Source organism: Thunnus albacares, chromosome 20, assembly GCF_914725855.1.
Source record: "Thunnus albacares chromosome 20, fThuAlb1.1, whole genome shotgun sequence".
In the NCBI taxonomy this organism is placed as follows: Eukaryota; Metazoa; Chordata; class Actinopteri; order Scombriformes; family Scombridae; genus Thunnus; species Thunnus albacares.
The window spans coordinates 6,000,896-6,016,265 of NC_058125.1; the positions used below are offsets into that span (position 1 = coordinate 6,000,896).

The 15,370-nt window shown below is 39.5% G+C and overlaps 1 protein-coding gene across 18 annotated transcripts in view; it reads right to left on the bottom strand.

The window, feature by feature from the left end:
* The window catches only part of cacna1g (calcium channel, voltage-dependent, T type, alpha 1G subunit), a 271,030-nt gene that overhangs the window by 148,812 nt on the left and 106,848 nt on the right, over positions 1-15,370 (bottom strand). For all 18 annotated transcript variants that reach the window (XM_044338768.1, XM_044338766.1, XM_044338765.1 and 15 more), the window contains one exon: positions 14,527-14,638. In XM_044338768.1, coding sequence (XP_044194703.1) covers positions 14,527-14,638 — 112 coding nt within the window. The remainder of the gene's footprint in view (positions 1-14,526; positions 14,639-15,370) is intronic.

A 15,370-nucleotide genomic window follows, 5' to 3' on the forward strand; every position in this document is an offset into this window, starting at 1 on the left:
CTTAAAGCAGAAGCATAGAATATCACCAGCCCTATCCTGAAAGTGTACCAAAAAGTATATAGCAGACAGAGAAACATACAAAACACTTTATGCAGGCCAAATCTTCCACTTTAAATTCAACTTTGACTTGACTAACAAGTGTTGGCAAAGACATAAAAATAAGTTTGGTACCAGTCTTTCCAAGCCCTTTGAAAGATATTTTCTAATATCTATTATTTGCCATGTTATTGATTCAAATGGAACTTCATTTTCTATTAGTTTGACATAATCTACTGAAATAGCATTGCCATCATGACAGATTTCTTTGTAATATTTTTGTTAAAAAATATATTTTTGTAGCATTTGTTTCTACAGGAGGATCTTATCATAAGAGACATACATAAAATCTCCTGCTAAATGTGTGAAGGGATTCTGTATTCATATTTAAGTACTGGATATAAAATCCGTATTGGACAAATGGGGAAGCACCCTGCTCTCATTAGTAATCAGCTCTTCAAAAGATGCGGTTCACAATCAACCCTGCATGATAGATGACCGAGCAGACCAAAAGTCTGTGAGACATTAACAAGAAAGTCCAACTATTGACAGATGTTAGAGCTCAAGATGCATGGCGGAGAGAGAACGAGCGTTGTGTGAAATAGAGAAGAGCAGGGATGTTTACTGTCATGCTGAGCGTAAAATGACTGCGCTGCTTTCACCTCTGATTCTCCATCCCTCTATCTGTGTGCTCTTTTGTTTAATGAAGAAGCCATTCCTCTTGTCTCTGCTGGGGAGCAATTACTCATCTATTTTGCATTAGCTAAAGCCTGCATGCCTGCAGAGCCCTTAATATAAGAAACCCCTTGAGACTCAGGGTGATAGGGACAATATGTCACACCAACCCAGTCTCACATAAAAATTTGTGATAGCTACGTTGGACAACGGTGCAAAATGTATTAATTCCACAAATAACTAATGTGAGATGCCTACATTTCTTTGGCCTATTCTTTTCTGTTGGCCTGCGTCCAAGTCACATGACTGTGAAGTTTTGAAAACAAACAAAATGCCTTTTATTCTCAGTGGAAAATGCAATATTTTAAGGTAGTTTTGGCATAAAAATGCATTTTGATAACATTTCTAGCAAGAAATATGCAGTTTATTTTCATAATCTTCATTCAGTAAATGTATGATGTATGATTTTGGCAGGCTTTCTATCGTTGCTATGGTGATTGCTATGGATGCTGCTATTGCTAAAACCACATAGTTGCATGTAGTTTGAATCATTGTCTTTGTGTTTTGTAGTTATCTGAGCTGTTATAAATGTTGTTTTTAAATTCAAATGTAATTTTATATTTCCAAGAATATGTGGCTGAGGATATTTAATATGAAAACATTTTTCTTAAAACACAAACTCTTCCTCAATTAATACTGAGTCTCATCATCCAATAAAGCAATCCAAATTATGTAACAGTAGAGGTTAAATGCAATGCACACAAGTCATCTACATCTACATCTCAAGTCCAGTTTGATGAAATATATGAAAGTGACAAGTGCAGGGATTAAATGAGGGATATGAAATGTAAAGTGCAGTTTGATAACCCCGTCTTCATCCCAGTTATATGGCCATGTACAAGATTTGATGCACACACACACATACACAAGTGTGAACAATCTCACAGTGTGTGTGTGTGTGTGTTTGTTTGTGTGTGCATCAAATCTTGTACCATGGCCATATAACCGGGATGAAAATGAGGTTATCAAACTGGACTTTACATTTCATGTGCCTCATTTAATCCCTGCACTTGTCACTTTCATATATTTCATCAACTGGACTTGAGATTGTACATTGTATTCAACTTCCACTGTTACATAATTTAATTATTTATCCACGTGTCACATCTAATTTTTGCTCGTCACCTTCATATATTTCATACACTTCATTTCTTTGTCCATAGCACAGTCCATATTTCCTTTGTACAGTCAATATTTTATTTCAAGTTTTATATCCCATTTAAAAAATATTACTGTTACATTCTGTAAATAGACTTTAAAATTTCAATTTAAAATAGATTCTGGTTGAATTGGCTCTGTCATGCTCACATAAAATACCCAAATTCAAAAAGAATCATAAAGATACAAAACATCTCCGGGGTTGTGTAACTAGTAGTCTATGCATGAATGAAAATAGGTTGGTCTTTTCAGCCCTAACCCTAACCCTAACCCTAACCCTTACTCTAACCCTAACCCTGACCCTAACCCTAACCCTTACTCTTACCCTAACCCTGACCCTAACCCTAACCCTTACCCTAACCCTGGCCCTGGCCCTAACCCTTACCCTAACCCTAACCCTAACCCTTACTCTAACCCTAACCCTAACCCTGACCCTAACCCTAACCCTTACTCTTACCCTAACCCTGACCCTAACCCTAACCCTTACCCTAACCCTGGCCCTGGCCCTAACCCTTACCCTAACCCTAACCCTAACCCTTACTCTAACCCTAACCCTAACCCTGACCCTGGCCCTAATCCTAACCCTAACCCTAACCCTTACCCTAACCCTAACCCTAACCCTTACTCTAACCCTAACCCTAACCCTGACCCTGGCCCTAATCCTAACCCTAACCCTAACCCTTACCCTAACCCTAACCCTTACTCTAACCCTAACCCTGACCCTAACCCTGACCCTAACCCTGGCCCTAACCCTAATCCTAACCCTAACCCTAACCCTAACCCTTACCCTAACCCAAACCCTAACACTTACCCTAACCCTAACCCTAACCCTAACCCTAATCCTAACCCAATCACTTCAGGCCTTCCTCCAAGCCTGTAGTAATGTCCTAGATTGTCAGCAGTAGTGTAATATCTGAGGGTGACTCATTTTAGTCACAATTTCCACTAAAAATGAAAACAAACAAACAAAAAGCTTCATGTCTCAAAGTAGTCTCTGACACTAGGCCTCAGATGGCTTGTGTCCATGAAATGAGAAAATTATTGACTGTTATAGAGAGCTCTTGACCTCAGCTATCATGTGTGTAGTTAACAAATGGGGGCTGTCAAATATGGGTAAAATATGGTTAAAATACATTTTTCATCCATTTAACAGTTAGATATTTAAAATCTGATTAAATAAATCTGTTTAACATCCCCTTAAACTCCTTATTGTACTCTCAAGTCAGTATTTACAACTTCAAATTTAAGGAAAAACACTTTTTTATTTTTTAAACTACAGTCCCCTAGAGCCGTGCCATACAGCTTGACACAAATCAACACCACAGTTGTAGTTCTTCCAGTTTGCAAAGTAGGATTGTAAATATAGGCTCGTAAAATTATATATCTACTGAATATATCAAATATCTAGTACAGCTGAACTAGTTATTACACTGCATCTGGATGACCTATTTTAGAAAAAGTAAAGATGTTGTTTTATTTCATTTTTTTAATTTTATTTTAACTAGTATTCTAGAAATGAGGTTTTGGGTTGGTGTTCAGCAACGATACGCATAGCAACGATAGAAAGACTGCAAAAATCTTCATAATAACAAACTAACATCCTATACATTCACTGAACAAAGATAATAAAAATAAAATGTACATTTCTCACCAGAAATGTTATCAAAATGCATTTTAATGCCAAAACTATCTTCAAATATTTCATTTTCCACTGAGAATAAACAGCATGGCTACCATTTTGTTTGTTTGAGCAGACAGAAATCACATGACCAATAGAAAATAATGGCCAAAAAAACCTAGGCATCTCACAATTTTAGAGCCATTAATGTAGAACTAATACATTTTGCACTGTGGACCAATATAGCTATTACACATTTTTATGTGAGACTGGGTTGATCACACACACCTCACACACACTAACATCTGCACACTAATTACACAACACATGCATGAACACACATGTGCTTATACATAGTGCTCATGCGCACTGGAACACATACAACATGGGACCAAGCCTTCAGGGACTCTTGATAAAATGACATTGAGTGGATGTCAGCCAGTGCAACCTTTCCTACTGTTCTACAAACATGCACACACACACACATGCTGTACACACAGCTGGGATTCAAATTCATCGAAGTCAACAAGACATACTGGCCTGAGGCATTCCCACCGGAGCACACTGGTGGTGCAGCACATGGTAATACAGGCTCTGTAATCATGATATTGATTCCCCGAAACTTGTATCAGTGGAGCGTGAAAGGTGTTGCATGATCCTGATGAACATAGACTGAGTTTGCAACCCAAACATACAGCAAAAGCTTTGTAGGCATCACATCAATCAAAGGTTTCCTGCCACTGATGTGACTGCGTATTTACCAAAATGGAAATGTGTGTGTGTCTCTGTGTGTATACATTGTCACCATGGTTCACTGGCTGTATGTCCAAGTGGACACCAGAGGAACCTAACACACACAAACACACGCCTGCCTCCAAGGGAATAGACACCAGTGACCTGTGTTGAACGGCTCACTGCCCACACACTCCCTAATTTCTCGCCTCCACTGCATTCGCTCTCTGTGAAGACACGTACATGGAGGAACATAATATTTTATCTCCTCTGTAAATTCTCTAAATATTTTCTGCAATTTTTGGAATATCTCCCAAGAATAATTAGACTTTTGCATTATGTGAAAACAAAACTAAAAAGTTAATTATGTTATATCATCCATCCTAATCTCAGTGCAGACAAGTCTCACGAAATTGGCTTTCATTTGGCGTGACAGTCACAAAAGTGTGAAATAGGCCGACAAATGAAAGCAGAGCGCTTGCGGTGAGTCAATCCAATCTAAAACTATTTGAAACAGTGAAACACGAATCTGCAAAAATACGGTTCAAGCTAAATTAAGTGGTGAATCAGATAATGACATGGGCGTCTTGTTATGTAATATACTGGAATACTGAAACCCATTTAATGAATGCCTCATAGCTCAAAAAAACAGTTTAAAGGAGCCAACCTGTAAGATCCTTATTCATGTTTTTGCACCAGTGTTGTTATTGCTCATTGTGCTCATTGCTGTGTTGGTTTTGCACTGCATCTGCCAGATATCATTTGTCAATGAAACAGTACTGTTGGCAGTGCTGTAAAGTCTTTGTCTTTTGATATTGTGTGGGTGGCAGGTAGCACTGCTCATCCTTCTATATTTGTTTCAAACAAACCACTGTTGCCGTTGCTAGAAATGGAAAAGCCTTCACTTCCCCTGCACCAGATGAACCCTGTAAAGGCTTACCAGACACTGACTGTTTATAACAATAACTATAAACACTTCCTACCATAAGCTAGGGGTATCGGATACATCACTATAAACTAACAAAGTGACAACATGTTAATGTATTTATATATCTCCAATTGCTGCAGATCATAAGCCTTTTTGACTTGTGTAGTATGAAAAGCACAGGTGTTGCCAATACCATTAACAATGGCTCTGTTCTATTCACGTGTCCCAGTATGCCATGACAGTGCAACAGTGAGCCTGCATGTGCAATAACATGACCCTGAAACTGAGGCAGCTACATGGAATTTAGCAATCATTCATTTTAATATGTACACCTGTGCTTTTACTACTGCGTCATTTCAAAATGTCTATTGTGAAAAAAGTCTATTAGCTGATGCATTTAATGTTTAACTTGATAGGATTTTTGCTCTTAATTGCAGATTTACTACATTTTGTAAAGCTAATACAGCTCCATTAATCAATATTTGACCAGAAGGAGGCAGATAAACATCAAAGCAAGCTGTTATAGCTGGTTAAATACGGTAGTTGAACTTGTTCAGATTGCCATGGCAGCTAACGATGTGACCGTGACGACCACAGACGCTACATCAAGGATAACAATGTAGAAGTTAATGTTACTAATACCTGATATACAGCTCTGTACCAGTAGTGAACAAATCTATCAGTTCTATAAAACTGTTTACCCTAACTTAATCAGGCCTCACTCCATTTGTCTTAGGGTTGTGTCCAAAATCACTCCATTTGCTTTTGCTGGCTAGTGCAGTATTCAGGGATTCTCATTCTTAATGTAAAATGCTCTTTATTTATGCTCCCAGAAAGTCTGATAATTAAAAAAGAAATGGTGTCCATATAAGGGCAATCTAATGGACGCTGACTTTGATTTAAATCCCACAATGCAGTGTTTTGCCTTTGATGTGAATACCACAGTTACTGTGTTATTGGCAAATATAAACCCCAGTCAAGGCTTCAAAACATCCCTTCAGTAAACCAAAGAAAATGTTAGAGATCATACATCTGTGTTATTACACTCTGTATGAATACTAACACATCAGGCTGCCACTGACGAGTTACAGAGGCTACCAGCGCCTCATCACTTTTTCACTTTAAATATAGATACAACATCTTACATTTTTTATCAAGTAAAGTTCCCCCACTTTTTATGCCAATGAAGAAACAGAAGAAGTGGGATCTCATCTTTTGCCTTCCGTCATTGCTCTCCCACTCTCGTCTCTCTGCAGTAACAGCTGGATGGGATTCCCATGTGAGCTACTGACATTCTTCCTCCTCCTCCTCCTCCTCCTCCCTCCGTCTACCACTGACTTCCATCTCTCTCATCTTTATCTTTCTCTTATCTTTCTCTCCCACTGCCTCCTTCTCTCTCCAAGGGAAGTCGCATCACTCCCCTATTACTGTGATTATGTCTCCCACAGTATCTCACTGTGCACTGTGTGTGTGTGTGTGTGTGTGTGTGCATGCTCGTGTGTAATTTTATTAGTGTGTTAAGAGTTTGTGACATTTATCATGTGCTTGCTTGTAATAACTTTCAACTGCATTGTGTGTGTGTGTGTGTGTGTGTCAATTTCTCACATACAGTTACACTGTATGGACACATAAAACATTTAGACATCTTCTTTCTCTCTCTCTCTCTCTCTCTCCATGTGTATTCAGTCTTGCGTGAACCTCCCAGCCTAAACAGTAACACCACACACTAGCTTAACAGCCCTGTGTGTGTGTGTGTGTGTGTGTGTGTGTGCGCGCACGCGTGTTACTTCTCACATTGCCTGAGAGCAAGTGTAAACACACGTGTCCACCAGGCACCACACACATACACACACATCACAAAGCACAGCAAGCTGTATTGCGTGCTATCAATGTGTCTAGCGAGTGCCAACTTTACACGCCCTCTCATCACCTCCCGAACAGAGCCTTTATGTTCTAAGTGCACTTAATCACTAATGCTAAGTGCACTTAAACACTCCTTAATGACTCGACCCAGCTCACTCCAAATGCATACTCCTTAAGTGTCAAAGCGCTTATGAGATACAGTATGGCACCCAGGCGTGAAGTGTCGCAGCTCTTGACGAACAATCCAGATCCGCAGATCAAAAACATTCCTGCGCGTGATTCAGATGTTACCACGTGTTTCTGCTCACGAGCACAGACTGACTGCTGTGGGTACGTAACTAGCAACAAGTCAACGCAGGGTGGGCTCGCAGGTAGATATTCTGTCATTAATACAGGAAGTTGTCCACACAACAGCAAGCATTCACCAATAAAAATGCCCCACACTGATATCCTACCAGCTCCTCTGTGCTCCAGCTATGCTCTGACCTCCCTGGATGGAGGTACGCAGGGTTTCACTTCCCAATCAATGAAGCATGGAAATCTGTGTTTGCTAATGATTTCTTCTGTTGATGTTGGTGTTAGACAAAGCTGTGATGTGATTATTTTTAATTCTTAAAACACACATACTTCAACAACATTTTGTTTGTTTTAAAATGACATTTTTATTTGTATTTCTGCACTTTTACCCCTTAAGCTTAAACTCATTTCAGCTTATATATCCAGATGAATCATCATTTGAATACGATCAAACAAACTAGACATTTGTACCATGTGGGATGAGCCAGATGTTTGGCATGACACAGAAATAAAAATGAGTCTAAAACTAAAACTATATCAAAGCAGCAGACAATGGGCCTCATGCAAGAACAGTTTGATATTCTTATCCTAAACCTTCATAACCAAATTTGATCATTTGCATTATTGACGTCCCTATATTTTTCACATAAGGCGTTCCGCTCTATTTGTGTGCAAATTTCAATCACAAGAATGTTACCACAGAGTGCAAAGAAGAATTTCACACCGCAGAGCTTCAAATCCTGCTGTCAGGAATCAGTAAACACATTTAGCAGTGTCAGTAGTTGTATTCCAGGAGGACGTGAAAGAGTTACAAAATTATTAATGCAGCTGCCGACAGTGTGTCATCAGAGCAGCTTTGTACTGTGACACAAATAAAGGAGGAATGATTAGAGTTAGAGGATAAAAAAAAAAAAAAAACATCTTTCAAAAGGTCTGTGACAGAGAGTTGGGTGGGTGGGAGGGTGGGGTGGGGGGGCAAAACAGGTGCCATCAATTCTGTGAAAACATTTCTCTGCAACCTCTTTGGAAAATAAATCTTAGCCACTATGTATGCTAATTTTTCTGTCAGGAGTTTGGATGCTATTATAACAGGGGTCAGATGCTTTCATCACATGCACACACACAAACACACACGCAGGTGCAACAGGCAGACGGACACCCGTACGTGCGAGATAAAGGTAGTGTATGCTTCATGTGGTGAGGACAATAGGACAGGCTAACTGTAATCTGCCGTTCAGTTGAGATCCACTCCTCACAGGGGTGGGAGGGAGACAATATTGTGAGGGAGACTTTTCTGCTCGATGACAATCATTCATAACAGCTAGTGTAATTGCACACACAAACACACACACACACACAGACGCAAGATCGAACGTTTCTTCATCTTCCAGGCATATGCCAGGCTGACGTGGGGGTGAACCAGTGTGTGTGTGAGGTGTGTGTGTGTATATGTGTTTTGCACTCAGGCCTGAAAGCTCCTTCAGTAGTTCCATACAGCAGCAGCACTCTGGCTCTACAAATGTCAGAAGTTCCATCTCAGCAAGCAATCTAAATCTATGGCTACTCGTGCCTGCCAACTCCTCTCTCTCTCTCTCTCTCTTTCCCTTCTCTCCCTCTTTCTTCTCCTCTCTGTGCATCTCTCTGTAACCCCGTGTTCCTATTGCATTGGCAATGATTTTATTAGCTTTCCACAGACATTGTTTTGTGCTGTAGCTGCAGGGGGACGGTGGAAGGTTAAACGTGTGCTGTAGCATTCAGAGCAGACTGTGTTCAATTGAAATGTCTCCTCTGGGAAAAACAGACAATCCTTTACATTAAAGCTGCTACAGTATAGTCAGACTTTGACATTTCTTTGAGACTATTCCATTTGCTAAATCATCACTTATCCCTTTTTTTTTTTTTTTGGTCTTATCTGGAGTGCTTTCTGATATTCTCTCCTCTGTATCTCACCCTAAATCTGTCCAGGTTTGTGTGTGTGTGCGTGTGTGTGTGTGTGTGTGTGTGTCACTGCAGCATTTTCAGGAATTTGCTAATTGATGATACATTAAGAGCCTGACTGATGAATTGACAGATGATAATAACAGCAAATTTTAGCCCATCACAGAAATTTTGGCAACAAATTTATTTTACAAATATGAAATGTTCCACTCAGTGCATATCTTGGTCGCAGTTCTTTTTATTATTGTTTATGTCTATGATTTAAAATATCTTATTATACCTTCTCATTTTACGTTACCAGATTTTTTTTTAAACTCTAAAATATTTATATTGGTATCAGTAACTGATATTCATCAGGCTGTAGTCACAACCAGATTTTGAGAGAAAGAAAAACAAGAGTCAGAGTCTACAGCCGTGCTAGAGGCTCTGTGAGGCTGTACTTAGGCACAAGGGTGCTTTGAGCTCAGTGATAACGTCAGCATCCTTGCAAGCATAATGTTTTTCTAATTAGACAACTACTGCATGGCAGTCATATCCTGGTTTCATTCCAATCATGGAATAGTCAGGGGATTACCAAATTTAGCAGGATTCATCTTCTGGGAACCATAAATGTCTATAAAATGTTGTGCCAATCCATCAGTAGATGCTGACATATTTCACTAAATAGGTGACGTTGTTAAACTGTTGGTGACATCAGATGAAAAGTCAGAGGATCACCAATGTCAATAGGATTCATCCTCTGGGAAACATAATTGTTTGTACAAAATGCAGCCATTAATTGTTGAAATATTTCATTGTGGACTTAAGTGATGAAATGACCACAAAACCATCCGTTGAGCTGCTTACATGGCTAAAAATAGAATATCAGTATCAGACATTAAACAATTCAGATTGAGCTTCTTACACAAGTACAAAATGAAAATGTGTTAAATAACAATCTAATCACTGATTGAATGATTACCTTTGATGCTATCCAGCCATGCAATGGTGAGGCCGAGTGAAGTTAAAGTGACTTTTGAGTGTCATTAAAACAAATTGTAAATAATGCCTGAGGGCAACCTTTCAACAATGCTGACACATGAAGCAGCAGTCATCTTTCTTTCTACCCTTCCGCTACACAGTAGCCTGTGATCATTACAGTAGCCATTAGCTGTGTCAGGAAATGAGAGCTCATTTAGCTTGCATCAGAGAGGAGAGCCATAGAGAGGCCTGGCTGAGACCTCTCATTAGCCTGGATGCTAGTTTGGCTATGTTGAGACAGCACAGATCAGGAAGCTCGGTTACTAACACACGACTGTGGGACACAGTTGCAGTAATGTTGCTCTAAGAAATATTTAAACATCTAAATATATCTGCATTTTTGGCATCATCATCATGGCAGCAATACAGGAAAGCATTTCACCTTACTGAGACACTTTAGATCATCTTCTCTTTTTCTTTCTTGCCTACTGATCAACCACCCCTTATCAAGTAAGTTTCACGCTAACAGTTAGGTTTCACACCAAAATCCTTGTCTTCCTGGTGAATAGTTTGATCTATGCTAACATTTTAGCATACATTGTGTCGGCCAGTGGTAGGAAACAAGCAAAATCTGAAGTTAGGATGCTTAACTTTAAGAAATAAAATGTTAATCATTTCTAATACTGTATTACTTTACTATTTACTATTTTTTCTATTACTTACACAGTCAAATATTAAATCTCCTCCACTATATTCCACAAGGAACACATTTGTCTAGGGAAGCACAAGATGAGCTCATCAGGGGCCAAATTCAAATTGGTCAATATATTGGTCATTGAGTGGGTGCATCCTTTTATGGTGTTACCATTACTTGTAATCTTTCAAGTTGGACCAATACCAGCAAAAATATATTCCTCTTGACAATTCACTGATCCTATCACTGTCTGCCACTGCTGCCTACTGTGCATCCCCGTCAAAGGCAAGACATGAGCATCTAGTCCGTTCAATCAATATCGACTCCAACCTCCGTGCAGCTGTCAGTGTCATCAGAACCAGCTCTCTTGACAGCAGCAGCTCCTGAGGAGCTGCGAGGAAAACAATCAGCCAGTCTGGCTTTGCCAAGCTAACTGATATCAGAGAAAAGGCTCCATGAGGAGTATACAGGGAAAAAAACATTGCTTTTATTTATTGATTCGTTTATATATATCGCCACCCTCCATGGCGGGTGGGGGTGTAGATTGCCCTTTAGCTACCGTCTGACAACTTTCACTCAACAATATGGTGACATCTACACCTTCTAACCACCGACTGATAGTTTCTTGTAAGCTTTGGAAATGGTGTAAAACACCATCACATTCAATCAAGACATTCAGCCAAGTATGCAGAGTAATAACGGTCATTTTAGATGTTCATATAATATCTCATAATTTACATCCAACGCCAAACTTCAGAGCCAATTTGACCCCTTTATGTAGCAAATGGAAAATAAAGGTGAGATTGGTTTGTGGGTATGTAGCATGCTGCATCCTGTCTCACACCAGTATAACCACGATCTTTCCTTAACCTTAACCAAGTATTTTAGTTGCAAACCCTAACTTAACCACAATTCATTTGCCATAACCACAATCTTTTAGTTACCATAAACATAGCGTAGTTGACATGCACAGATATTGCTAAACGTTGGCATTAAAAGTAATCCAGGGTTTGTTTTATGGGTTCTGGGGATGGTGATAGAACTGATAACTAAGTGTTGCTTTTACATCTATTGAAAATCTACAAAATGTTTGTAATGTATATAGAAAAGGTAGGCCCTTTACAGCCAAGGCATCAGAGCAGAAAGATGATTGAGGTTGTCCAGATTCATGCTTAGATGTGAGTGGTGCATTGTGGGAAATGGGTGGTGCTAAGGACTGGACAATGAAGAGGTGATCCTGATTACTCTTGGAACACAGGAGCTTTAAAGAGAATACAATTATGACTTTAATTGGTACTTTATATGTATATTTTCTCATAAGAATGAGTAAATCAATTCAAAAATCACATATTAGGGTATAATATTATATTAAGTTGTCAACTCAATCTTTCACCAGGAGAAGAAAGGTATAAGAAACAAGGAAAGTGAGGAACTGTGTGAGAAGAAAAAGAAAGATGTGACAGAATGTGAATAGCGAGAAAACTGGAGTCACAGTATGTTCCAGACAGTGTGAGACAGATCAAAGACAGACCAGAGCATACAAGTGTGTAGGTTATGTGCCTCTACGATCTCTTAAACATATCGATGCAGAGAGTGATGGGGAGATTGAAATGGAGGAAGTGAGGAATTAACGAGAAAGCGTTTAACCTCTAGGCTGTACTTTCATCTGCGCTTCAGAGAGGAGACCCACTGAATTAAATCACATCTCATATCCTTGAGCAGAGCGATGGAAGGGATGGCCGGACTCAGGCTGCCCATAGCAACAGCAGCCTCAAACTGCTCTTCATGCTTCTTTTATCATCCTGATCCATCCTATTCTCTAAATTCACCTTTAATATTCTGCTCGCTCTTGTTCATTCATCTCCTCTTCTCTTCTTTCCCTTCACTTCTTCCCTTTCCATTAATTTCCTTTCCTCGCGTTTCCTTTCGTTTCCGTCCTTTCCTTTCCCTTCTAAGTCAATATTTAGATTTCATTAAAGGAAATGACGTGTATGCATCCGTTGGTAGAGAAACTGGAAGTATGATTTCATTCTAAAAATACATCTGATGAGTAAATGTCTTGTGCTACATTATAAATAGACTTTAATATCAAAAAGCATACAGTAGTAGGGGTTGGACGCTGTTTTTTTTTTTTTTTGTCCCAATGATAGAAATCTCATTTTGGAATGCAACTGCTCAATTTCACTGAGTCAGTGGACAAGAAAATAAGAGGACTTTGTTCTGATTCAATCTATTTGGAACCACTTTGCAAGCATATTATCCCTTCACTGCACAAGACGAACGGTGCCAGATAACACAGATCTATTCTACTGCACCTCACTCCACTTGATTCCCCTGTCTAACACAGAAAAAAATTTGTTTTTCTGTCCTCTGTAGTTTACAACAACAATGTGCTTCCATTAGTATTTGGTAGGTTAAAGGAGGGCCATAAATTAATGGAAACGCCTCCACACAATGCTGTTGTTTATTTCTATCTATTTTCTGAGTCTGATAATAAACTGCAGGTAACCACGGGAACAGTATTTCATGCTGTTACCAGTTAACCTTCAGCGGTGAAACAGACTTCACTGTACAGACTTTGAAAGAGACACTCCAGTGATTTTACATATTGCATAATATTTTCTGCGGCTCTGGAGGAGCTTTCTAAGGTTTGAGAAAATTATTCAAGTGACACTGCCTAAGTAATCTAGGTTTGGGCTTTACAAATTTGTAAAGAGAAAGTGTTACAAACTGGGTGTGTAGAGTTTAACAGATGCAGGCTGGAAAGGCAGAAAGAGTCCAGTGAAAGACACTATCTAGTTGCATTATAGAAGATGGATGTTTTTTGGAGCTTGACCCATACTAGGAACTAAAAAGTCAGGTGATCTTGGCTTCTGATTTTTCTTTTATCTGTCTCTCACAAGACTTCTGGCAACATCTAGGAGATTTTCTTGCTGTTAGTCAGCAGTATGTCATGTCTTCAAAAGATGTTTTCATGAATTCCCAGATGTCTGTTTTCTGATAAAATGTTTGCCTCGTAAAACTAATGTTCGAACCCTATATTTCAGCAGACTGTGCCTCGCCATTCTTCACTGGAACTTACGTCCACTGTGCAGGTGGGGGCAGTGGGTGGTGCACTCAGTGGAAATATTGAATTTCAACGTTGGTTTTGCATTGAGAAAATATTTTATCTGAGGGATAAGGAAAATATCTTTGGAGATACACGCCACTTCTGGATAACAGGTTAAAAATAAAGATTTTTACATCAAGGTTTGTAAAGGAAATGCTATGTGATTGAAACACAGAGTCACATACAGTATACTGAAGTCACAGACGGGGCTAACAAGACCTGCAACTTTATGAAAATGCAATGTCAGTCTGACAATTTGACCATGGCTTCTCTCTTTTACTTTGGTAAGTACATACTGTATGTATATACTGTACATATTGCCGTTCCATCTGGGAAAATGTTTTCATATCCCCACTGCTACTCATAAAAAAACATAGGTATTGATTTACCTTATGAAATGAAGAGAGACAAGAAAATACATTCAGCCTATAATATATATTTCAAAAAGATGGTCTTACCTGCAGGATCTTGCACCTCTCAGAGTCGCAGTCGATGTCCTCACAGGGATGAAACATGCCCAGGGTCACACAGTTCAGCAGGATCACCAACATGGAAGCTCTCTCGAACCATGTACAGGAAGCAGTTAAGGAATATAACACAGACACATAACAACAGCTTGCTGCTGTGTGCAGCAACAACCTGAAAAGTATGTATTCATCTAGGCTTTCTCCAGTGACCTCATTATTCCATTCAAATTTCTAAACCCCTCTGACAAAGTGATGCATGTTTAGCTCTACCAGGCCAACTCACAATCAAAAAATGTTTCTGAGAGGAAAAATGAGTCACAGAGGAATCCGGAAACAAGGAAAGCCCACCTGTGGCTGTTGTGAGTGGCAGTCAGTCCTCCCATTTCTCCCTGTTAACCGAAATCTGTTTGCAAGGTGTGCGAGTGTTGGAAAATGTTCAGATTGTTAGCAAGGGCTCTGGATAGGGACTTTAAAGAGACTGTGTGAGGCAGAAAAACAGACAACGGAGGCAGATGCTGAGAGACTGGTAGGCTGACTAAGAGGAGGATGAAAAGGATGAAATATCCAGCTTTAGAGTTGGTGCATGTGGAGACATCTTGATGCATAACACATGAATTTTATTGACCGCAGGGTCGAAGTGGGCATTCCAAATGTGGTTAGGCTAAACGCCAGCCTGAGCTATGTGACACCAATCAATGATGAGACCAAACACACACTGATGCTGCTTCAATACACACACATAAACACACACACGCACACACACACACACACACACAGATATGTGGGCTGCATGCATACGCACAACCACACACCCACATATATTATAGATTGCCAC